This window comes from Oryx dammah, unplaced genomic scaffold (assembly GCF_014754425.2).
Source record: "Oryx dammah isolate SB20612 unplaced genomic scaffold, SCBI_Odam_1.1 HiC_scaffold_26, whole genome shotgun sequence".
Classification (NCBI taxonomy): domain Eukaryota; kingdom Metazoa; phylum Chordata; class Mammalia; order Artiodactyla; family Bovidae; genus Oryx; species Oryx dammah.
The window spans coordinates 48,723,797-48,750,587 of record NW_024070210.1 but is presented as its reverse complement, the minus strand read 5'-3'; the positions used below and the strand labels follow the sequence as shown (position 1 = coordinate 48,750,587).

Genomic DNA, 26,791 nt, shown 5'->3' with positions numbered 1-26,791 from the left:
GAACTGGAAAATAGGGACTCAGATACGTGTATGCCAGTATTCTGTGCAGCATTATTCCCAGTAGCCAAAAGGTAGAAGCCAGCTAAGTGTCTGTCAAACGATGAGTAAATAAACGAATTGTGGCATATACATACAATAGAATATTGCTCAGTTATAAAAGGGAATGAAGCTCTGATACATGCTGCAGTATGGCTGAACCTTGAAAAACATTATCCTAAGTGAAGTAGGTGCAGAATACATCATGCGAAATGCCAGGCTGGATGAAGCCCAAGCTGGAATCAAGATTGCTGGGAGAAATATCAATAACCTCAAATATGCAGATGACACCACCCTTATGGCAGAAAGTGAAGAGGAACTAAAGAGCCTCTTGATGAAATTGAAAGAGGAGAGTGAAAAATCTGGCTTAAAACTCAACATTCAAAAAACAAAGATCATGGTATCTGGTCCCATCACTTCATGGCAGATAGATGGGGAAACAATAGAAACCGTGACAGACTTTATTTTTTGGGCTCAAAAATGACTGCAGATGGTGACTGCAGCCATGAAATTAAAATATGCTTACTCTTCAGAAGAAAAGCTGTGACAAACCTAAACAGCGTATTAAAAAGCAGTGACATCACTTTGCCGACAAAGGTCCTTCTAGTCAAAGCTATGGTTTTTCCAGTATTCATGTATGGATGTGAGAGTTGGACCATAAAGGTCCAATAAAGAAAGCTGAGCGCCGAAAAATTGATGCTTTTGAACTGTGGTGTTGGAGAAGACTCTTGAGAGTCCCTTGGACTTCAAGGAGATCCAACTAGTCCATCCTAAGGGAAATCAGTCCTGAATATTCATTGGAAGGGCTGATGCTGAAGCCTAAGCTCCAATACTGTGGCCACCTGCTGTGAAGAACTGACTCATTGGAAAGACCCTGATGCTGGGAAAAATTGAGGGCAGGAGGAGAAGGGGACGACAGAGGATGAGATTGTTGGATGGCATTGTTGACTCAATGGACATGAGTTTGAGCAACCTCTAGGAGTTGGTGATGGACAGGGAAGCCTGGTGTGCTGCAGTCCATGGAGTTGCAAAGAGTCAACTGAAGTGAAGTAAGCCAGAGACAAAAGGACAAAGACTATGTAATCCCACTTACATGAAATATACAGGGACAGATTTAGAGAAACAAAAAGTAAACTAGAGGGGAAGGGATGAATGGGGAGTTATTGCTTAAATAGGTAAAGCACTTCTTTGGGAGAGAAAATTTTTGGAAATAGTGTTGATAGTTGCTGAGCATTATGAATGTAATAACACCACTGAATTGTACACTTAAATTGATTGAAATGGCAAATATTTTAAATGTATATTTTACCACAATAAAAAATTATAGGATTAAAAAAAAATTATCCCCATAAGTAGCTAAAGCTATTTTCTTGAGGCTAGCATATAATCTAAAAGGACTATTAGGAAAGAACACTCCATCTGGAATTATTTGAAAACAAAGAGAAAATTCCCATCTGGAGTGATTTAAAATAATGTAGTAGATACAGATAAGAACAGAAATGATCATTTTAGAATGTAAACATAAAGTAGAATCAACAAAGCCAAAGATTGTGCCTTTAAAAAAGCCAATAAAATTGGCAGTCTCTGGCAGGAATAATAAAGTATAAAAGAGAATGCACAAATAGCCAGTTCTAGGAATGGATAATGGGATAATGGATAACTTTAGATTGTACAAATGGGAGATCACTGTAGATCATAGGATATTGTGAACAATTTTATGTGAATTTGAAAATTTAAGTAAATAACTAAGTAGCACATTTACTAAGCTGACTGGCTTAGTAAAATTGGAAATTGGCTCTGTAATGCCAGTTTTGTTCAAAAGTAAGTGCGCATATGTGCGTGGATCAGTTTTTGGATTTTTCTATCCCATCCTTCCTCAACTGGAGTTCCGTAACGGGATTAAGCCTCACAGAAAGTTGAGTGATTGTATTTTTAATTTTCTTAAAGGCAGTATATAGTTGATATTATTTCAGATCCAGAGGAGCTAAGTTAATCCATTGTATATAATAGATGCCTAAGGGCATTGGAAGAAAAGTTATGACCAACCTAGATAGCGTATTGAAAAGCAGAGACATTACTTTGCCAACAAAGGTCCATCTAGTCAAGGCTATGGTTTTTCCCGTGGTCATGTATGGATGTGAGAGTTGGACTGTGAAGAAGGCTGAGCACCGAAGAGTTGATGCTTTTGAACTGTGGCGTTGGTGAAGACTCTTGAGAGTCCCTTGGACTGCAAGGAGATCCAACTAGTCCATTCTGAAGGAGATCAGCCCTGGGATTTCTTTGGAAGGAATGATGCTAAAGCTGAAACTCCAGTACTTTGGCCACCTCATGAGAAGAGTTGACTCATTGGAAAAGACCCTGATGCTGGGAGGGATTGGGGGCAGGAGGTGAAGGGGACGACAAAGGATGAGATGGCTGGATGGCATCACGGACTCGATGGACGCGAGTCTGAGTGAACTCCGGGAGTTGGTGATGGACAGGGAGGCCTGGCATGCTGCAATTCATGGGGTCGCAAAGAGTCGGACACAACTGAGCAACTGAACTGAACTGAACTGAAGAGCATTAGAGCTTACTTAACACTTCTGGTTGAGAAGAACTGGTCTATTCCATTGGTCCATTTGTTCATTCCTGTGCTAAAACCACACTTTCTCAAATATTATGACTTTATAAAAAGTATTCATCCTGAAGAAGTCCCCCAAAAGATTGTTTTAGCCATTCCTACTTTGCATTTCCATATATGTGAATCACTACAGAGCATTCAGAAATAGACATTTAAGAAAATGATACTGAATCACTTAGATTCCCATATGGAAGAAAGTGAACTTGATTTCTACCTCATAACACACGTAAAAATCAGTTCCTGAAGGATTATAGTCTAAAAATTAATGGTGAAATAGCAAAGCTTTGAGCAACTAATACAAAAAAAAAATCTTTGTGCATTGGGCAGCATTTCTTAAAACATGACACAAAAGTCATTGACAATGAAGAAAAGATTCGTGGCTTAGAATACTTCTCTCCATCTGAAGAAACCACTCTGAGAGTAACTACAGACCTGGAAGGAAATATTTACAATGCATTTAGCCAACAAGAAACTTTTATCTGCAATATATAAAGAACTTTTATGCTACAATAAGAAGTAGACAAGCCAGTATAAAAATGAAAAAAATTTAAATACTGAGCAAGAACATCCAAGAAGTTATATAAATGAGTTAAACTTATAAAAAGTTCTCAGTTCCATTAGTAATAGAGAAATGAAACCCCAATGATAATTACATCACCACAAGAACAGTTAAAATCTATGACAAGACTAAAGCATTAGCAAGGATTTGGAATGGTGGGAGTGCTTAGGCAGTGTTTATGAGAATAGAAAGCTGACAAAGCTTTGAAAAAATGGCATTATATACTAAACTTGAACAGTCTTACCCTCTGACTCAAATTTCACTTCTAGGTATATATACAATGATTATGTGTTCCCTTGTCTTTTAAATAGTCATTTATTTGAATGTTGGTTGTTTGCAATTTCTGTTTTATTTTATTAATTTTTATTGCAGTATATTTGCTTTACAATGTTCTGTTGGTTTCTACTGTACAGTAAATTGATCAGCTGTAGTATACACATATTCCTTCCTTTTTGGATTTCCTTCCCATTTAAGTCACCACAGAACATGGAATAGTTTTCTGTGCTATCCAGTTAGTTCTCTAACTTACCTATTTTATACATAGTAGTGTATATATGGGGGCTTCCCATAAATAGAGTGGGTAGACAATCTGCCTGCAATGCAGGAGATGTAGGTTTGATCCGTGGGTTGGGAAGATCCCCTGGAGAAGAAAATGGCAACCCAGTGCAGCATTGTTGCCTGGAGAATTCCATGGACAGAGGAGCCTGGTGAGCTAGAGTCCATGGGGTTACAAAAGAGTTGGACAAAACTTAGTGACTAAACCACCACAGCACCATGTATATATGTCAGTCCCAGTCTCCCAGTTCATCTCATCCCTCCTTCCTCCTTCGGTATCTATATGCTTGTTGCTGCATCTTTGTCTCTATTTCTGCTTTGCAAATAAGTTCATCTGTATCATTTTTCCAGATTCCACATATTATTGTATGATATTTGTTTTTCTCTTTCTGACTTCACTCTGTATGACAGTCTCTAGGTCTGTACACATCTCTGCAAATGGCACAATTTCATTCCTTTTTATGGCTGAGTAATTTTCCATTGTATAAACCACATCTTTATCCATTTTTCTGTTGCTGGACATTTATGTTGCTTCCATGTCTTGGCACTTGTGAATAGTGTTGCAGTGAACATTGGGGTGCATGTATCTTTTTGAATTACGGTTTTCTTTAGATATATGCCCAGAGTGTGACTGCTGGGTCATATGATAGTTCTAAGTTTTTTAAAGAACCTGTTGTCTATAGTGGCTATATCAATTTATACATTCCTACCAACAGTGTAAAAGGGCTCCATTTTCTTCACACTATCTCCAGCATTTGTTTGTAGATTTTTGATGATGGCCATTCTGACTGGTGTGAGGTGATATCTCACTGTAGTTTTGACTTCCTTTTCTCTAGTAATTAGTGATGTTGAGCATCTTTTCATTTCCTTGTTGGCCATCTGTATGTCATCTTTGGAGAAACATCTATTTAGGTCTTTGGCCTATTGTTTGATTGGATTGCTCTTTTGATATTCAGCTGCATGAGTTGTTTGTATATTTTGGAGATTAATTCCTTGTCAGTTGCTTCATTTGCAAATATTTTCTCCCATTCTGAGGGTTGTCTGTCTTATTTATGGCTTCCTTTGTGGTGGAAAAGCTTTTAAGTTTAATTGCAGTGCTCAGTTGTGTCCAACTCTTTGTGACCCCATTGACTTTAGCCTGCCAGGCTCTTCTTTCCATGGAATTTTCCAGGCAAAAATACTGGAGTGAGTTACTGTTTCCTACTCCAAGGGATCTTCCTGACCCAAGAAGAATGTTGCAGCCTCCTGCATCATTAGGCAGGTTCTTTACCAGTAGCACCAGCTGGGAAGCCCTTTAATTAGGTCCCATTGTTTTTATTTTCACTGCTCTAGGAAGTGGGTAAAAAAAAAAATCTTGCTGTGATTTATGTCAAAGAGTGTTCTGCCTATGTTTTCCTCTAAGAATTTTATAGTGTCTGGCCTTACATCTAGAGCTTTAATCCATTTTGAATTTATTTTTGTATATGGTATTAGGGAGTGTTCTAATTTCATTCTTTTACATGTAGCTGTTTTGTTTGCCCACCACCACTTACTGAATAGACTGTTTTTTTCTGTATTGTGTATCCTTGCCTCCTTTGTTTTAGATTAGTTGCCCATAGATGTGAGGGTTTATCTCTGGGCTTTCTATCATGTTCCATGGATTTGTATTTCTGTTTTTGTGCCAGTACCATACTGTCTTGATTACTGTAGCTTTATAGTATAGTCTCAAGTCAAGGAGCCTGATTCTGAAGTCAGGGAGCCTGATTCCTCCAGCTCTGTTTTTCTCTCTCAGGATTACTTTGGCTCTTCAGGGTCTTTTTGTTTCCATACAAATTGTAAAATTTTTGTTCTAAATCTGTGAAAAATGCCATTGGTAATTTGATAGGAGTTGCATTGAATCTTAGATTGCTTTGGGTATTATAGTCATTTTCACAATAGTGATTCTTCCAGTCCAAGAATGTGGTATATTTCTCCATCTGTTTGTGTCATCTTTGGTTTCTTTTATCAGTATTTTATAGTTTTCTGAATACAGAACTTTTGCCTCCTTGGTTGTTTGCAATTTAATGCACTTTTTTTTTTGTAGAGACAGTATTATAAATTGATGGGTTTGTGTATATATTGGTGCATAATCATTAGTGTCCAACTCTAACAAAAATTTTTGTAGATGTATCTCAACCCCTTAGTGTGGAACAGAATATATAAGGCTAACCTGGAAACTTATCCCTCGTTTATAACACTATTTTTATGAAAGATGATAATCTTGTGTCAAATACATTTGCATCTACAGTAATAAGGGCAAGAAGGATCCACGCCATAATACCAGGAGTATCCCTCTTCCCTTACCCTTTATGACTGTTTCTTTGTGGGTAAGTTGAGTTTATAGGTAGATGAGTGCCTCTTTGTTCCAGTAAGAATTAACCTGTACATCTTGGTGACCTCTCACAGTCTTTCCAACTCAGAATTCTCATATTCTGTCATATTCATAATTATGACTGGCATATTAAAATAAAAAATTTTATATGGCATATTGTTTTCATTATGTTTAGGAAGATGATAGATTCGAAAGTATTTCAGAGAGTATCTGAAGTCAGTTGCCATTTTTTAACAGATAAATAAGCAAGCTCAGAGAAGTGAAGTAAACTTGCCCATGTTACTCCCTCTTCATCATCAAAAAATAGTTGCCATATGCAGAGTGTTTACTGTTATACACATTAACTCATTTAATTGCCAAAGCTACCCCTTTTATGATGTCAAAACCGAGGTACAAAATGTAAGAAGTAACATGTATAGGTTTAAACCTCTCTGCTGTAATTATCTTTTAGCCTAATAGTACTGATAACTGCACAGAAATTTTAACCTATATTGATATAGCACCTTTTCTGAGCCAGGCACTAGTGAGAAGATTTTTAGTGATGATTATTGACAATAAAAAGGTTGTTTTGTCTAGAAAAATTAATTATAATGTCTCATTTCACATGCATTCTGATTTTCTTGGGATGACTGGAGAAAGTATTTTTCCAAAATGTCTAAAAAATAATGTAAATATCTTTTACACATTTAGAAAAAAATTCATTTAAATTGTAGATATTATTTTTAAAATATTAGAGATGTATGGTCCTCAAATTTAAATTTCTGTCTTTTTTAAACAGTGCTGAACTCAGAGAATTGGAGAAGAAATTAAAAGCAGCTTACATGAATAAAGAAAGAGCAGCTCAAATTGCTGAAAAGGATGCCATTAAATATGAGCAAATGGTAATCATGTTTCTGGTCATAATGTTTTCCATATTTTTAGCTTCATTTAGAAAAGCAAAAAATACCAATTTTTAGAAAATTGTTGCATTCTATAAAGAATTTACACTGTTTGATTTCTCAAATAATTTTATAGTTTTTAGATTGTTATGGTGTAGCAAATTATGGATATTGAGCTTTGTAATTTAATATTAGAACCTTTCAGAGACATAGAGAATTAGGTTGCTGGTTAAAATGAACATCTGTATTTGGTAACTCCCAGCATTCCTAATGGTATCTAACTGATTATTCTTTGACAAACCAGTACAGGTTGTTAGTATGATCAGTGTGTTTGTTAAATTTTTAATTTTTTAAATGTTTAAAAAATCAACTATAAATTTAGGTTGGGAAACTTTTCTGTTTTGTAAACAGAAATCTTTTTTTTCATGATTTCCTCTAATTTTATCCTCTTTTCTTACTCCTGATCTACTACCCATTATTATTGGTAATAGTTACTCTTGGGCAAAAGACTTTCAGACACACTCAGCAGTAGTGTTACACAGTTTAATTTAAAATAGGGTTTATTAACCCTTACAAGCTGGATGTACATCATCACTTGAATTCTTATTGTCACTCAGAAAGGCTAGACATAGATGGAAAGGTCTGATGGCAGTATTACATAGTCTTTTAAGTTCCCTCGCCCTCATTTCTCTATTATTTTGTAGAGCATTTTAATAGCAGAGTTCCCTCTCTCCTAGATCCCTTTCAGAGATGTTTTACAGCTATTAAAGAGAAGGGCTTCCCTGGTGGCTCAGCAGGTAAAGAATGTGTCTGCTAATGCAGTTGGCACAGATTCAATCCCTGGTTTGGGAAGATCCCCTGGAGTAGGAAATGGCAACCCACTCCAGTACTCTTGCCTGGAGACTCCCATGGACAGAGGAGCCCAGCGGACTACAGTCCATGGGGCACAAAGAAATCAGACATATCTGAGCACAAACACACAGAGAAAGAGGTTAAGGCAAATATTCTGGCTTTTAAAATTGGCCAGAATATATTCTCTGTTAAAAGGAAAAAAAAGCAAGTTGTGAAAAAACATGTTGGAAAATAATACATTTTATTGACCATTTTATAGACCATTTTTATCTTTGAAAACCTGTGCAAATAGCTATGTGTATACAACATCTGTGTATATCTGTACACACACATACGTATGTGTCGTGTATATCAACAAACACATACAATTAGAGGGGTGATATCAAAACAGTTAACCAGTGCAGTGTTATATAGATAAGAACAGTTGCTGGCTGTTGTGACACATGTGTGCAGTATGTTAGTACAGAAAAAACTAAAGGGTTATACAGCATGCTGTTAACAATGATAGCCTTTGGTGTGACAGATGGTAAGAGAGGGTAAGGAAATGTCACTCCAACTACCATATTCTTCCCTTTCAAAAATAAAGTAGAACATGATCTACAGTTTGAACAGTAGATTGCAGTTTTAATTATTTTGATAATTGAAGTTATTCCAGGCAATTGTAGATATTTACTCTGGCTATTGAAAGCCTTGTTATCATTTTCTAAATAAAGTTGAGCCACAAAAATTAAATCAAATACTCTTAGACTTGGCTAGGTGTCAGGATATTTAGGTGCTAGTTTTGGCTGTATCTCTTAGCCTTAGTTTTCTTATCTGTGGAATAACATTATTGTATTTGTCTAAGTGTGTAGTAATTTGTACAAACATGTTTTTGTCATGTCATATTTTTTCTGTAGAGCCTAGTACAATATGTGCTAAGAAAGCAGAGGAAAGAAAGAATTTGAGTCAAGTAACATTTACAGTGTATATGTTAAAGGCATCAATTAGATCAGGAAAGGCATTTAGTTCAGTTCAGTCACTCAGTCATATCTGACTCTTGTGACCCCATGAACCACAGCACACCAGGCTTCCCTGTCCATCACCAACTCCTGGAGTCCACCGAACCCATGTCCATCGAGTTGGTGATGCCATCCAACCATATCATCCTCTGTTGTCCCCTTCTCCTCCTGCCCTCAATCTTTCCCAGCATCAAGGTCTTTTAAAGTGAGTCGGATCTTTGCATCAGGTTGCAAAAGTATTGGAGTTTCAGCTTCAGCATCAGTCCTTCCAGTGAACACCCAGGGCTGGTCTCCTTTAGGATGGACTGGTTGGATCTCCTTGAAGTCCAAGGGACTCTCAAGAATCTTTTCCAACACCACAGTTCAAAAGCATCAATTCTTCGGCACTCAGCTTTCTTTATAGTCCAACTCTCACATCCATACGTGACCACTGGAAAAACCATAGCCTTGACTAGACGGACCTTTGTTGGCAAAGTAATGTCTCTGCTTTTTAATATGCTGTCTAGGTTGGTCATAACTTTCCTTCCAAGGAGTAAACGTCTTTTACTTTCATGGTTGCAATCCCCATCTGCAGTGATTTTGGAGCCCCCCAAAATAAAGTCTGACACTGTTTCCACTGTTTCCCCATCTATTTCTATGAAGTGATGGGATCAGATGCCATGATCTTCATTTTCTGAATGTTGAGCTTTAAGCCAACTTTTTCACTCTCCTCTTTCAGTTTCATCAAGAGGCTTTTTAGTTCCTCTTCACTTTCTGCCATAAGGGTGGTGTCATCTGCATATCTGAGGTTATTGATATTTCTCCCGCCAGTCTTGATTCCAGCTTGTGCTTCTTCCAGCCCGGCGTTTCTCATGATGTACTCTGCATATAAGTTAAATAAGCAGGGTGACAATATACAGCCTTGACGTACTCCTTTTCCTATTTGGAACCAGTCTGTTGTTTCATGTCCAGTTCTAACTGTTGCTTCCTGACCTGCATACAGATTTCTCAAGAGGCAAGTCAGGTGGTCTGGTATTCCCATCTCTTTCAGAATTTTCCACAGTTTATTGTGATCCACACAGTCAAAGGCTTTGGCATAGTCAACAAAACAGAAATAGATGTTTTTCTGGCACTCTCTTGCTTTTTCCGTGATCCAGTGGATGTTGGCAATTTGATCTCTGGTTCCTCTGCCTTTTCTAAAACCAGCTTGAACATCTGGAAGTTCACAGTTCACGTATTGCTGAATCCTGGCTTGGAGAATTTTAACATTACTTTACTAGTGTGTGAGATGAGTGCAATTGTGTGGTAGTTTAAGCATTCTTTGGCATTGCCTTTCTTTGGGATTGGAATGAAAACTGACCTTTTCCAGTTCTGTGGCCACTGCTGAGTTTTTCAAATTTGCTGGCATATTGAGTGCAGCACTTTCACAGCATCATCTTTCAGGATTTGAAATAGCTCAACTGGAATTCCATCATTTCCATTAGCTTGTTCATAGTGATGCTTCCTAAGGCTCATTTGACGTCACATTCCAGGATGTCTGGCTCTAGGTGAGTGATCACACCATCGTGATTATCTGGGTCGTGAAGATCTTTCTGTACAGTTCTTCTGTGTAGTCTTGCCACCTCTTCTTAATATCTCCTGCTTTGTTAGGTCCATACCATTTCTGTCCTTTATCGAGCCCATCTTTGCATGAAATGTTCCCTTGGTATCTCTAATTTTCTTGAAGAGATCTCTAGTCTTTCCCATTCTGTTGTTTTCCTCTATTTCTTTACACTGATTGCTGAGGAAGGCTTTCCTATCTCTTCTTGCTATTCTTTGGAACTAAGTGTCTTTTAATTAGCATTAACATTAGCCTTTATATTTTATTTTTTTAAACCTGTATTTTTTATGATCTGTAGCCAGTTAGCAAATGTGATAGTTTCAAGTGAAAATTGAAGGTACGCAGCCATACATATACATGTATCCATTCTCTCCCAGACTCCCCTCCCATACAGGCTGCCACATAACATTGAGGAGAGTTCCTTGTGCTATACAGTAGGTCCTTGTTGGCTATCCATTTTAAATATGGTAGTGTGAGCATGTCCACCCCAAACTCTGTAACTATCCTTTTCCCTGCTGCAACCATAAGCTCATTCTCTCAGTCTGTGAGTCTTTTTCTGTTTAGTAAGTTCATTTGTAACATTTCTTTTTAGATTCTGTGTATAAGGAACGTCATATAATATTTTTCCTTCTCTGTTCAACTTACTTCACTCAGTGTAACACTGTCTAGGTCCATCCATGTTGCAGCAAATAGCATTATTTCATTCTTTTTAATGGCTGAGTAATATTATTGTATATATGTCCCACATCTTTATCCATTCCTCTGTTGGTGGACATTTAGGTTGCTTCCATGTCATGGCTATTCTAAGTATTGCTTCAGTGAACATTGGGTGCATGTATCCTTTTGGATCATGTTTTTCTCCTGAAATGTGCCCAGGAGTGGGATTCCAAGGTCATATGGTAGCTCTTTTTTAGTTTTTTAAGGAACCTCCATACTGTTCTCCATAGTGGCAGCACCACTTTACATACCCACCAACAGTGAAGAAAGTTCCCTTCTCTCTACACCCTCTCCAGCATTTATTGTTTGTGGATCTTTTGATGATAGCCACTGTTCACCTTCATATTTTCATCTGTTTCTTATTTTGTGTTTGATGCTGCTAACCATTCTAGCATTTGGGATGTGATCATAATGGTAAAGGATAACTTTTTAAACTGCCCCAGTGTATATACGTTAAAACATTTTGTTAAATGATTTCAAAATGCTCAAAGAAATCAAGGTAACCCGTTCAAGATGCAGGATTGTGTCTCATTCAGAAGGAATGGTCTTGAAGAGTGAATTGAAACCTCAGAAAACAGACACAGTGATGTATGTGACCCTTTACTTAAGTTAAAGTTATTTCAAAGGGCCTTTAATAAATGAGAAAGGGGAGATTTCAAAGACCACTGGCAGCAAAGAAAATTTAGGCTGAGAGAACTTGACTTGCTCAGAGCTATTTAATAGCAGACAGGTATAAAAAAGATAGCACCATCCTTACTCTAAATAGCAGCCAGTAAGTACCCAGTGGAGCTAAAATTTGTGAAAATTACCTACATCAGCTTTTAAATAGATGAGGAAGATGACTGTTGTTGGAAATTAACAAAATTATTAATGAAGGACTTCTAATTTTACTTATTGTTTTTCAAATGTGGAGTTATTCTCCTTATTGCCCTGAAAGAGCTACTTGAAGAAATAGGAAAGCCTCTTTAGGGTTTGCTTTTCATTCAAACCCTTCTTTTCATTCATTTGCTTTTCATTCAAACCCCTCAGGTGACAGTGACTTACCTTTGCTTTTTATCTACACAGATGAAAATATTTTATGAAATAGGCCTTCTATTGTATTCAGTTCCGTGTGCTAAAAGTTTTCTGTCATATTTTGCTCAGATTTGATGATGGAAAGATGAATTTTGTTTTAATAACAGAAACGTGATGCTGAAATAGCCAGAACTATGATGGAAGAGCACCAGAGGTTAATAAAGGAAGAGAATGCTGCAGAGGACAAACGAAACCAAGTAAAAGCACAGTACAGTCATGACTTAGAAAAGCAGCTTGAAGAACAAGAGAAGCAAAAGCAGGAAGCTTATGAGCAATTGCTGAAAGAGAAACTCATGATTGATGAAATTGTTAGGAAAATCTATGAAGAAGATCAATTGTAAGTTTGCCCCAACTTTCTTCCATGCTTAAAGCTGCTTAAATATTTGTTAGATTTATCTCAGGCTTGTCATGAAGAATAAGCCACCTAAGAAGTGCCTGATACACAGTAAGTCCTCAGTAAATTTATGACCTAAACTGAGACCAGGTCTTATCTTTGTTAGTATAACAATTAATTGATAATTAAGAGATACTTATTAAGTAACAGTGACTAAACCTTTTTTTCCTTAATGCACATCAGGAGAACTTGTTTTCTGTTCAGTTTTCTTGGTAGACAGCTAAAGGAAATGGCACTCATGTTTTTTAATTTTTTTATTATTTCTGTTACTATAGAACTGCACTCACTATTACTTTTTAGGGAAAGACAGCAAAGGTTAGAGAAAATGAATACAACTCGAAGGTATATAGAAGAGTTTCAGAAAGAGCAGGCTCTCTGGAGAAAAAAGAAACGGGAGGAGATGGAAGAAGAAAATAGAAAAATAATAGAGTTTGCCAAGTTGCAACAACAAAGAGAAGAAGATCGAATGGCAAAAGTTCAAGAAAGTGAAGAAAAAAGACTACAGCTTCAAAATATGGTACTAAAATAATTGTTTTAACACTGGAGAAATTCTTAAATATTTGTCACAGAATTTGATTCCTATACATGTTTTTATGTGTGTTTTATTTTAAATAGCTGACTCAGAGGCTGGAAGAAATGCTGCGGCAACGTGAAGATTTAGAACAAGTGCGACAGGAATTATACCAGGAAGAACAAGCTGAGATAAATAAGAAGAAACTAGAAGTAAGTTTTGGAAATTGAAGGAATGATTAACATAGTGAAAGCGAAAGCTTTACTTGCTCAGTCATGTTGACTCTTTGTGACCCCATTGACTGCAGCCCAGCAAGCTCCTCCATCCATGGAATTCTCTAGGCAAGAATACTAGGGTCACCATTTCCTTTTCCAGGTTAACATAGAGAAGGGTATTATTTTGAGATGAAGCAGTAGAAAGATAATAGACTTAAACCCAACCATATGGATAGTTAGATTACATGTAAGTGGTATAAGTGCTACGTTTAAAAGAGAGATTTTCAGGCTGGATAAAAAAGCTAGACCCAGACAACATAACAAAAACTGCATCAAAAAGCATTATGCAACTATGTTGTCTACAAGAAACATAATTTAAATATGAAGACACATGGTTTAAAAGCAAAAGGATGGAGAAAGATGCGGAGACAGACACCAATGGAGAGCACGTTAGGGTAGAAATCATGATGATAATAGGCTAAATTCAGCTAGAGGATGTAATACCCTAGAAGTGTGTGAACCTAAATAAAGCTTCAACTACAATACATGTAGCAAAACTGAAAAAACTGAGAGGAGAAAGATGAATCCGTAGTTATATTTGAATATTTCAATACTCCTTCTCATTTATATATAAAATGAAGAAGTGAAGTGAAGTGAAGTCGTTCAGTCGTGTCCAACTCTTTGCGACCCCGTGGACTGTAGCTTACCGGGCTCCTCCATCCATGGGATTTTCCAGGCAAGAATACTGGAGTGGGTTGCCATTTCCTTCTCCAGGGGAACTTCCCAACCCAGGGATTGAACCCGGGTCTCCCGCATGGTAGGCAGACGCTTTACCATAGTCATAAAACCATGGGATATGGCATTGAACAATTTGACCTCAAGTTATGACAATTTGTCAATTTTCTAATTGGGTGTTTTTGTTAATTTATTACAGGATTTTGAGAGTTCTTTATGTATTCTAGTCCTTTGTCAGGTGTGTGGTTTACAACTGCTTTTTCCTAGTCTATAGGTTGTCTTTTTATCCTCTTAATGGGGTCTTTTCCAAAGCAAATGTTTTCAATTTCTGTGAAGTCTAACTTAGCAATTTCTGTTTTTATGGACCATAACTTTAGTACCAGTTCTAGGACATCTTTGCCTAGAACTCAAAGAATTTCTTTTTTTTTTTCCTTAAAAGATTTCCTCTTCAGCTCATTTTTGTTTATAGGTTATGAGACTTAGGTCAGTTTCTGTTTTGCTTTTCTATGTCCAGTTGGTCTAGTTGCAACTATTTGTTGAAAGGTTTTTCTCTTACACCCAGTTGCTTTTGCTACTTTGTTTAAAACACATTTTAAACAAAGCTGAGCACATCTGTGTGTATATTCCTGGGATCTCTGTTTTGTCAGTTGATTTATGTGTCTATCCCTTCAGGAGTACCACACAGTTTTGATTACTGTAGCTATATAAAGTCTTTAAGATTGTTTTATTTTAATTCCTTTGCCTTTCCATATAAAGTTTAGAATAATCTTTATCTACAAATAGTCTTTGGGGAATTTGATAGGAATTAAATTAAATCTGAATATCAATTTGGGGAGGATTGACATGGTCACTGTATTGAGTCTTATAGTCCATGAACATGGTATGACTCTTCATTTACAATTTCCCCTTGAACAACACAGGTTTCAATGTGTGAGCCCACCTATATTTGGATATTTTTCAGTAGTAAAACCTGCTGTTTACACAGTCTATGGTTGGTTGATTCCATAGATATAGATATATATCTGTGGATATATAGATATCCACAGATACAGAACTGTGGATACAGAGAGCTGACTAAATTTATGTGGTTTAACCCCTGTATCATTCAAGTCAATTCTGTTTAAATCATCTTTGAATTTTTTCATCAGTGTTTTATATTCTTCAGCATACAAATCCTGTACATGTTTTGTTAGATTTACATAGAAATATTTCAGTTTTTTGAGTGGTTGTAAATGGAATTTAAGTTTTAATTTCATTGTCCACCTACTCATTGCTAGTGCGTTGACTTTAAAAAAATATATATTTATCTTGTATCTCATGACCTTGCTGAATTCACTCAGTAGCTGTAGGAATTTGTAGGAGTTGGTTTCTTTGTTTTTCCATACATAGTCATGTCTTCTGCAAATAGGAACAGTTTCATTTCTTGGTTTCTTATCTACACACTTTTTAAAAAATATTTATTTATTTATTTAGCTTTAGTTGTGGTACATGGGGTCTTTACTTGTGGCATGTGGGATCTAGTTCCGTGACCAGGGATCAAACGCCAGGCCTCCTGCAGTGGGCACGCAGAGCCTTAGCCGCTGGACCACGAGGGAGGTCCCATCTAGGTACACGTCTTATTTACTTTTTTGCTTTATTGTACTGGCTAAAATTTTTAGCACTGGGAGGCACTATACTGAATGAGTGATGAGAGTAGATTTCATCTTTCTTTGTTATCTCTCAGGGGAGAAGCATTATGTTAACTGTGCTTTTTTGTAGATGCTCTTTCTATAGTTGAGGACATTCTCTTCTATTTCTATTTTTCTGAATATTTTTTATTGTAAAGAGGTGTTGAATTTTGTCAAGTGCTGTTTCTTCTTTAGCTTGGTTGGTTGCATTGATTAACTTCGGGAGTTACTGAACTGCCTTGCATCACTAGAATAAATCCCACTTGGCCATGGTGTGCATGTCTTTAATTATGTGACTGGATTTTAATTTTCTAATAATCTGTTTCAGGATTTTTTCATCCGTATTCATAAAGAATATTGGTTTTTAGTTTTCATTTTGTATACTGGTGTCAGGGTAAACTGCCTTCATAAAATGAATGCAGAAGTTTCCTTCTATTTTCTAGAAGAGATTGTTTAGAATTGGTGTTAGTTAATTCTTTAAAAATTTGGTAGACTTTTCCAGTGAAACTATCTAGGCGAGGAATTTTATTTTTTTAGTGTTTAAAAATATTTATTCAGTGTTTTATTGTGTATTTATTTTAAGTTAATTTTTATTTTATATTGGACTATAGATTTATAATATTGTGTTACTTTCAGGTATACAGCAAAGTGATTCAGTTATGCGTATACATACATGCATTCTTTTCCTGATTCTTTTACTACTTAGATTATTACAGAATAATGAGTATATAGTTCCCTGTGCTACACAGTAGGTCCTTGTTATCTATTTTATATATGTGTGTATATATATATATATCAGTTCAGTTCAGTCGCTAGTTCGTGTCCAACTCTTTGTGACCCCATGAATCGCAGCATGCCAGGCCTCCCTGTCCATCACCAACTCCTGGAGTTCACTCAGACTCGTGTCCATTGAGTCAGTGATGCCATCCAGCCATCTCATCCTCGGTCGTCCCCTTCTCCTCCTGCCCCCAATCCCTCCCAGCATCAGAGTCTTTTCCAATGAGTCAACTCTTCGCATGAGGTGGCCAAAGTACTGGAGTTTCAGCTTAAGCATCATTCCTTCCAAAGAAATCTGAGGGCTGATCTCCTTCAGAATGGACTGGTTGGATCTCCTAACAGTCCAAGGGATTCTCAAGAGTCTTCTCCAACACCACAGTTCAAAAGCATCAATTCTTCAGGGCTCAGCCTTCTTCACAGTCCAACTCACATCCATACGTGACCAGTGGAAAAACCATAGCCTTGACTAGAAGGACCAGAGTCAGCAAAGTAATATCTCTGCTTTTCAATATGCTATCTAGGTTGGTCATAACTTTCCTTCCAAGGAGTAAGTGTCTTTTAATTTCACGGCTACAGTCACCATCTGCAGTGATTTTGGAGCCCCCCAAAATAAAGTTTGACACTGTTTCCACTGTTTCCCCATCTATTTCCCATGAAGTGATGGGACCATGCCATGATCTTCATTTTCTGAATGTTGAGCTTTAAGCCAACTTTTTCACTCTCCTCTTTCACTTTCATTAAGAGGCTTCTTAGTTCCTCTTCACTTTCTGCCATAAGGGTGGTGTCATTTGCATATCTGAGGTTACTGATATTTCTCCCAGCAATCTTGATTCCAGCTTGTGTTTCTTCCAGTCCAGCGTCTCTCATGATGTACTCTGCATAGAAGTTAAATAAGCAGGGTGACAGTATACAGCCTTGACGTACTCCTTTTCCTATTTGGAACCAGTCTGTTGTTCCATGTCCAGTTCTAACTGTTGCTTCCTGACTTGCATACAGATTTCTCAAGAGGCAGGTCAGGTGGTCTGGTATTCCCATCTCTTTCAAAATTTTCCACAGTTGATTGTGATCCACACAGTCAAAGGCTTTGGCATAGTCAATAAAGCAGAAATAGATGTTTTTCTGGAATTCTCTTGCTTTTTCCACGATCCAGTGGATGTTGGCAATTTGATCTCTGGTTCCTCTGCCTTTTCTATAAAACCAGCTTGAACATCAGGAAGTTCACGGTTCACGTATTTCTGAAGCCTGGCTTGGAGAATTTTGAGCATTACTTTACTAGTGCGTGAGATGAGTGCAATTGTGCAGTAGTTTGAGCATTCTTTGGCATTGCCTTTCTTTGGGATTGGAATGAAAACCGACCTTTTCCAGTTCTGTGGCCACTGCTGAGTTTCCCAAATTTGCTGGCATATTGAGTGCAGCACTTTCACAGCATCATCTTTCAGGATCTGAAATAGCTCAACTGGAATTCCATCACCTCCACTAGCTTTGTCTGTAGTGATGCTTTCTAAGGCCCACTTGACTTCACATTCCAAGATGTCTGGCTCTAGATTAGTGATCACACCATCATGATTGTCTTGATCATGAAGATCTTTTTTGTACAGTTCTTCTGTGTATTCTTGCCACCTCTTCTTAATATCTTCTGCTTCTGTTAGGTCTCTACCATTTCTGTCCTTTATCGAGCCCATCTTTGCGTGAAATGTTCCCTTGGTATCTAATTTTTTGAAGAGATCTCTAGTCTTTCCCATTCTGTTCTTTTCCTCTATTTCTTTGCATTGATCGCTGAGTAAGGCTTTATTATCTCTCCTTGCTATTCTTTGGAACTCTGCATTCAGATGCTCCTATCTTTCCTTTTCTCCTTTGTTTTTTGCTTCTCTTTTCACAGCTATTTGTAAGGCCTCCCCAGACAGCCATCTTGCTTTTTTGCATTTCTTTTGCATGGGGATGGTCTTGATCCCTGTCTCCTGTAGAATGTCATGAACCTCATTCCATAGTTCATCAGGCACTCTATCTATCAGATCTAGGCCCTTAAATCTATTTCTCACTTTCACTCTATAATCATAAGGGATTTGATTTAGGTCATACCTGAATGGTCTAGCGGTTTTCCCAACTTTCTCCAATTTGAGTCTGATTTTGCTAATAAGGAGTTCATGATCTGAGCCACAGTCAGCTCCTGATCTTCTTTTTGCTGACTGTATAGAGCTTCTCCATCTTTGGCTGCAAAGAATATAATCAGTCTGATTTCGGTGTTGACCATCTGGTGATGTCCATGTGTAGAGTCTTCTCTTGTGTTGTGGGAAGAGGGTTTGCTATGACCAGTGCATTTTCTTGGCAAAACTCTATTAGTCTTTGCCCTGCTTCATTCTGTATTGCAAGGCCAAATTTGCCTGTTACTCCAGGTGTTTCTTGACTTCCTACTTTTGCATTCCAGTCCCCTATAATGAAAAGGAAATCTCTTTGAGTGTTAGTTCTAAAAGGTCTTGTAGATCTTTATAGAACCATTCAACTTCAGCTTCTTCAGCGTTGCTGGTTGGGGCATAGACTTGGATTACTATGATATTGAATGGTTTGCCTTGGAAACGAACAGAGATCATTCTGTCGTTTTTGAGATTGCATCCAAGTACTGCATTTCGACTGTTTTGTTGACCATGATGGCTATTCCATTTTTTCTGTGAGATTCCTGCCCACAGTAGTAGATATAATGGTCATCTGAGTTAAATTCATCCATTCCAGTCCATTTTAGTTCACTGATTCCTAGAATGTTGACTTTCACTCTTGCCATCTCGTTTGACCACTTCCAATTTGCCTTGATTCATGGACCTGACATTCCAGGTTCCTATGCAATATTGCTCTTTACAGCATCGGACCTTGCTTCTATCACCAGTCACATCCGCAACTGGTTATTGTTTTTGCTTTGGCTCCATCCCTTCATTCTTTCTGGAGTTATTTCTCCACTGATCTCCAGTAGTGTGTTGGGCACCTACTGACCTGGGAAGTTCCTCTTTCGGTATCCTATCATTTTGCCTTTTCATACTGTTCATGGGGTTCTCAAGGCAAGAATACTGAAGTGGTTTGCCATTCCCTTCTCCAGTGGACCACATTCTGTTAGACCTCTCCACCATGACCCGCCCATCTTGGATTGCCCCGTGGGCATGGCTTAGTTTCATTGAGTTAGACAAGGCTGTGGTCCTAGAGTGATTAGATTGACTAGTTTTCTGTGAGTATGGTTTCAGTGTGTCTGCCCTCTGATGCCCTCTTGCAACACCTACCGTCTTACTTGGGTTTCTCTTACCTTGGGCATGGGGTATCTCTTCACAGCTGCTCCAGCAAAGTGCAGCCGCTGCTCCTTACCTTTGATAAAGGGTATCTCCTTACCGCCTCCCTTCCTGACCTTCAATGTGGGATAGCTCCTCTAGGCCCTCCTGTGCCCATGTAGCCACCCTATATATATATACCTTTTTCCCCTTTGGTAACCATAAATTTGATTTTGAAGTCTGTTTCTGTTTTGTAAATAAGTTCATTTGTATCATTTTTTTAGATTCCACGTGTAAGAGATATATATTTGTCTTCCTCTGACTTTTTTCACTTAGTATGATAATACGTATCATGCTGGTTGTTATAAGTGGCATTATTTCATTCTTTTTTATGGTCAAGTAATATTCCAATACACACACACACACCCCACTTCTTTCTCTGTTCCTTTGTTGATGGACATTTAGGTAGCTTTTATGTCTTGGCTATTGTAAATAGACCTGCACAGAAAACATTGGAGTGCCTATATCTTTGAATTATGATTTTCTCCAGATATATGCCTAAGAATGGGATTGCTGGATCATATGGTAGTTCTATTTTTAGTTTTTTAGAGAACCTCCATACTGTTCTCCATAGTGGTTGTACCAATTTACATTCCCATCAACAATGAAGGAGGGTTTCCTTTTCTTCACACCCTGTCCAGCACTTAACTGTTTGTAGACTGATGGTGATGACTATCATTGTTCTGACTGACGTGAAGTGATACCTCATTGTAGTTATAGTGATGTTGAGCATCTTTTCATGTGCTTTTTGGCCATCTGTATGTCTTCTTTTGAGAAATGTCTCTTCCTGTCTTCTGATTGAAATTCTCTGCAAGAGATTTCTGTGTATTGACTGATTTTTTGATTTTTTTTTTTTGATGTTAAACTGCATGAACTGTTTATACATTTTGGAGGTTAACCCCTTGTTAGTAACATTGTTTCCAAATATTTTCTCCCATTCTGTGGGTTGTCTTTCATTTTGTTTATGGTTTCCTTTGCTATGCAAAGTCTTTTAAGTTTAATTAGGTCTTATTTTTGTCTTTATTTTCATTACTCTAGGAGTTGAATCCAAAAAGACCTTGCTGTGGTTTATGTCAAAGAGTGTTCTGTGTATGTTTTCCTTTAAAAGTTTTCTAGTATCTGGTCTTATATTTAGGTCTTTAATCCATTTTAAGTTTACTTTCGTGTAAGGTATTAAAAGAATATTCTAACTTCATTTTTTTTTCCCATGTAACTGTCTGGTTTTCCCAGCATCACTTATTGAAGAGACTCCCTTTTCTCCCTGGTATATCCCTGCCTCCCTTGTTGTAGATTAATTGTTTGCAGGTGCAGGGTTTATTTCTGGGCTTTCTGTCCTAGTCCATTTACCTGTATTTCTGTTTTGGGGCAATTACCATACTCTGATGACTAAAGCTTTGTAGTGCAATCTGAAGTCAGGTAGCCTGACTCCCCCAGTTCCATTTTTATTTCTCAGGATTATGTTGGCTTCAGGATGTTTTGTGTTTCCATACAAACTGAAATTTTTTTCTAGTTTGGTGAAAAATGCCATTGATAACTTGACAGGGATTGCATTGGATGTGTAAGTTCCCTTGGGTTGTTTGGTCATTTTAACAATGTAAGTTCTTCCAATCCAAGGTTATGGTATATCTGTGTATCTGTTTGTGTCATCTTTGATTTCTTTCATCATTACCTCATAGTTTTCAGAGTGCAGGTCTTTTGTCTCCTTAGGTCAGTTTATTCATAGGTATTTTATTCTTTTTGATATGATGGTAAGTGCATAAGTTTCTTTAATTTCTCTATTTTTCTGTTTTGAGTGTATAGAAATGCAAGAGATTTGTGTATTAACTTTGTAACTTACAATGTAATTGATTCATTGATGAGCTCTAGTAGTTTTCTGATAGCATCTTTAGGGTTTTTTATGTATAGTATGTCATCTGCAAACAATAACAGTTTACTTCTTTTCCAGTTTGGATTCCTTCTGTTTCTTTTTCTTCTTTGATTGCATGGCTAGAATTTACAAAAGTACATTGAATAAAAGTGATGAGAGTGAACATTCTTTTCTTCTTGATCTTAGAGGAAATGCCTTCAGTTTTTCACTGTTCAGATTGATACTTGCCGTGGATTTGTCATATATGGCCTTTATTATGTTGAGGTAGGTTCCCTCTGTGCTCACTCTCTGATCAATTTTTTATCATAAATGAGTGTTGAATATTGTCAAAAGCTTTTTTATGCAACTATTGAGATGGTCATATATATAGTTTTTTTTATTTTTCAGCTTTTTAGTGTGGTGTATCACATCGATTAACATGTTGAAGAATCCTTGTATCCCTAGGTTAAATCCCACCTGATCATGGTGTTTGATATTTTTAATGTGTCATCGGATGTGGTTTGCTAGTATTTTGTTGACAATTTTTGCATCTATATTCATCAGAGATATTAGCCTGTAATTTTCTCTTTTTTGTGTGTGTTATCTTTGTCTGGAGTTATGGCTTCATAGAATGAATTTGAGAGTGTTCCTTCTTCTGTAGTTTTATGGAAGAGTTTCAGAAGCACAGGTATTAACTCTTCTCTAAATATTTGCTAGAATTCACCTATGAAGCCATCTGGTCCTGAACTTTAATTTGTTGGAATATTTTTAATCACAGTTTCAATTTGAGTAACTTGTAGTTGGTCTGTTCATATTTTCTGTTTCTTCCTGATTTGGTCTTGGAAGGTTCTACTTTTCTAAAAATCTGTCTTCTTTTCTAGGTTATCCATTTTATTTGCATACAGTTGTAGTTGTCTCTTTACTGTCTGAGTCCCTGGTGTCTCAGCCTGTAAAGAGTCTGCCTGTGATGCCGAAGACCCGAGTTCAGTTCCTGGGTTGGGAAGGTGCCCTGGTGAAGGGAATGACAACATACTCCAGTGTTCTTGCCTGGAGAATCCCATGGACAGAGGAGCCCGGTGGGCTACAGCCCATAGAGTCACAAAGAGTCGGACACACTGAGCAACCAACTCTAACCATCCAACTAGTAGTCTCTTACCAAGTTTGTCTTTTCAGAGAGCCAGCTTTTAGTTTCGTCAATCTTCTCTTTTGTTATCCTCATCTCCATTTATTTCTGTTCTGATGTTTATGATTTCTGTCCTACTAACTTTGAGTTTCATCTGTTCTTTCTTTAGTTGCTTTAGGTCTAGTGTTGGGTTGTTTATTTTGGATTTTTCTTGTTTCCTGAGTTAAGATTGTGTTACTGTAAACTTCTCTCTTGGAACTGTTTTTGCTCTGTCCCATAGATATTGGATTGGGGTTTCATTTTCATTTAGCTCTAAAATGTTTTGATTTTGATTTCTTCAGTGATCCATGAGTTGCTTAGCACCATATCGTTTCGTCTCCATGTGTTTCTTACAGTTTTATTCTTGGAGTTGATTTTTTTTTTTTTGGCAGGGCTGGATCTTCATTGCTGTGCATGGGCTTTCTCTATTTGTGGCAAGTGGGAGCTACTCTATAGTTTTGGTGCATGAACTTCTCACTGTGGCCGCTTCTCTTGTTGCAAAGCATGGGCTCTAGGTTGCGTGGGCTTCAGTGGTTGTGGCACACAGGCTCTAGAGCACGAAGGCTTCAATAGTGGTGCCTCATGGGCTCTAGAGCCCAGGCTTGGTAGTTGTGACACATGGGCTTAGTTGCCCCTAGCATGTGGAATCCTTCTGGACCTGGAGTTGAGCCTGTGTTCTCTGCATAGGTAGGTGGATTCCAAACCACTGGACCACCAGGGATGTCCCTTGTAGTTAATTTCTAATCTCATAGCATTGTGGTCAGAAAATATGCTTGATAATAATTTTAAGTTTCTTAAATTTACTGAGCTTCTTTAGTTGTTCAGCATATGATCTATCCTGGAGAATATTCCTTGTGCAGTTGAGAAGAATGTATATTCTGCTTTCAAATGAAATGCTCTATAAATATCAGTTAAGCCTGTCTGGACTAATGTGTCATTTAAGGCCTGTGTTTCCTAACTGGTTTTCTTTCTGGATGATCTGTCTGTTGATGTAAGTGGGTTGTTGACGCATTATCAACTGGGGGAGTTTTGCAGAAACTAACTCCTGTGGCCAGTGATTTGTTATGTAAGTAAATATTGAAACACTAGTGTTTAAGTAAATATCACCAACTCTTTTTGCACTTGATGTATTTACTTGAAATTCTGTACATGTCTCACTAAAGCATTCTAATATTTTGTTACAGAATGATAGGCAGGCACCTATAGTATAGTAGGCCCCTCTGTGCAGGAAATAAAACATCTGTTACACATATACCGTGTTTCACTGGGCTTTCTCCTGGAAGAGCAGACCCTACACTTTCTGGTGGCATTTGCTTAGTCCTGTGGGTATTATTTCCTCTAGAATGTGTTCTTTTATTTTACTTGATAGTCAACAAAGTGGATCTTTGCAGGGAGTTCTTTTAGAAATGCCCCAGAAGGACCAGGTGCAAGACCACCACCACATTCACCAGAATTCCCAGTTACTGACTGTCTAGCTACTGCTGACAGAAGTTGCTAGTAAGTCCTTTTACTCTGTGCCTTAAGGCTATAATAACATCTAACTGTATTGTATAAGTCACAATTACTCAAATAGAAGCCCACTTTCTTATACCATTTTCGAGTTTTCTGGAGGATATTGAAGTTTGCCAGATACTGATCAGATCAATCAACTCCTTTCATGTATTTAATTATACTCTAGTATTCAAGTGGGCTTGGTTATCCCATGTCCAGTCCTCTGTCTTCCTTTCCTGTGGATGTTATGGAGGAGTCATGTCACCATGCAGACTAGTGTCGTGTCTCTCCATGTAAGAAAAATCACTTCTCCCTTCTATAAGAATGCCATTTCTCCTCTGTATAGATTTTTAGATGTCTCCTTTAATTGGCTTGGTAGACCCATGATTCTCTCCTGTAGTCCCACAAGCTATGGTTTTGTGTTTCAACCATATTCTAGATGTGGACACACTGTTGCCATAATTATATTGGTAAATTATAGTGCCATGGACTAAGATAAGGTTGTACGACCAATAAATAATTTTGTTTCTTGCAGTTTTTTTTTCCTTCACTTGTGTAAATCTCAAGATTTCAAATATATTCAGTTTCACTTTTGCTAACTGTCCTGACCAAAATTTCATATTTTGTAAGTTTCTGGGATTACAGGTTTTGAATTTGAGCTGTTCTCTCCACTTTTCATTGCCTCAGCAAGTGATAGCTCTTGTTTGGGTATATAAATTTTGGTAGAAAATAATCCAGAAGAGGTTTAACTCTTACATTAGGATTTATTGGATCTTTCTTTAAATTAGCTTTCTTGAGGTGTAATTGCCATATAAAACTGTAAGACATTTAAAGTGTACATCATGGTGATTTGATAAATATTTACATTGTAAAAAGATTCCCCCATCTATAGTTAGTTAACACATCTATCACTTCATATATTTTTTATGAGAATTTTTAAGTTCTACTCTCTTCAGAAATTTCATTTATACAATAAAGTATTTTCAGCTATAGTCACCATGTTTTTTATTAGAGCCTCAGATCTTATTTGTCATAGAGCTGGAAGTTTGTACAATTTTACCAACTTTTCCTGTTTCTCCCACCCACCAGTCTCTGCCAACTACTTTCCAACTTTCTGTTTCAATGAGTTTGACATATTCTTTTTAAGATTCCACATCCGTTACCAGGCAGTATTTCTTTGTTTGATCAGCTCATTTCACTTAGCATAAAACCCTCAAGATCCATCTGTGTTGTCACAAATGGCAGGATTTCATTATTTTATGATTTTATGGCTGAATGATACTCCACTTTATATAGCTCTACCACGTTGTATTTATTCATCTGTTGATGGACAGTTGGGTTGTTTCCATATTTTTCCTATTGTGAGTAATGCTGCAATGAACACTGGAGTGCATATACCTTGTTAAGATCCTGTTTTCATTCCCTTTGGATATATACCTGGAGTGGGATTGCTGGAACATATGGTAGTTCTGTGTTTAAGTTTTTGAGGAATCTCCGTGGTTGTATCAATGGCTATACCATTGGCTTTGCTTTTCTACCCACAGTGACAAAAGTTCCCTTTCTCCAAATACCCACCAACTCTTTATTATCTCTTTTTTTCTATGATAGCCATTATTACAGATATCTCATTGTGGTTTTGATTTGTATTCCCTGATGTTTAGTGGTGTGTTGAGTACCTTTTCTTGTCCCTGTTGGCCATTTGTATATCTTCTTTGGAAAAAACATCTGTTCAGATCCTCTGCCCATTTTTTAATCAGATTTGTTTTGTTCTTTTCTGTTGAGTTTTGTCATTTTTATATATTTTGGACATTAACTCCTATCAGATACAGAATTTGCAAATGTTTTCTGCCATTTCATAGGTTGCCTTTTCATTTTGTTATGATTTCCTTGTCTGCAGTCTTCCCTGGTAGCTCAGATGGTAAAGAATCTGCCTGCAATGCAGGAGACCTGGGTTCAATCCCTGGGTTGGGAAGATCCCCTGGAGAAGGAAATGGCAGCCCACTCTAGTATTCTTGCCTGGAGAATCCCATGGAGGGAGGAGCCTGGAGGGTTACAGTCCATGGGGTCACAGAGTGACACAACTGAGTGACTTGAACTTCATTTTCTTGTCTGTACAGAAGCTTTTTAGTTTGATGTAATCCTGTTTGTTTATTTTGCTTTTGGTGTCAAATTGCCAAGGCTGATTTAGAGGAACTTACTTTGTTCTCTTGTAGGAGTTTTATGGTTTCAGTTTCATTAATTTTTTAAAAAAGAGTCAGCCTTTTGCCCCCTTGATATTGTCTATTAGTTTTCTGTTTTCAATTCCATTTATTTCTGCTCTTTATTTACTCCCCTTTGCTTCCTTTCTATGCGTTTCTGAAGTGTAGTAGCTTAGATTATTGATTTGAGATGTTTCCTACAATGCATGCCCCTATAAATCCATTTTACTATATGTATACGTTTGGTGCTATAAATTTCCCTCAAAGCT

The 26,791-nt window shown here is 37.3% G+C and overlaps 1 protein-coding gene across 1 annotated transcript in view; it reads left to right on the top strand.

The window, feature by feature from the left end:
• Nucleotides 1-26,791, top strand: part of MNS1 (meiosis specific nuclear structural 1) — an 82,597-nt gene that overhangs the window by 36,076 nt on the left and 19,730 nt on the right. Inside the window, exons 4-7 of the mRNA XM_040226589.1 lie at nt 6,899-7,001; nt 12,326-12,555; nt 12,913-13,129; nt 13,228-13,335. Coding sequence (XP_040082523.1) covers nt 6,899-7,001; nt 12,326-12,555; nt 12,913-13,129; nt 13,228-13,335 — 658 coding nt within the window. The remainder of the gene's footprint in view (nt 1-6,898; nt 7,002-12,325; nt 12,556-12,912; nt 13,130-13,227; nt 13,336-26,791) is intronic.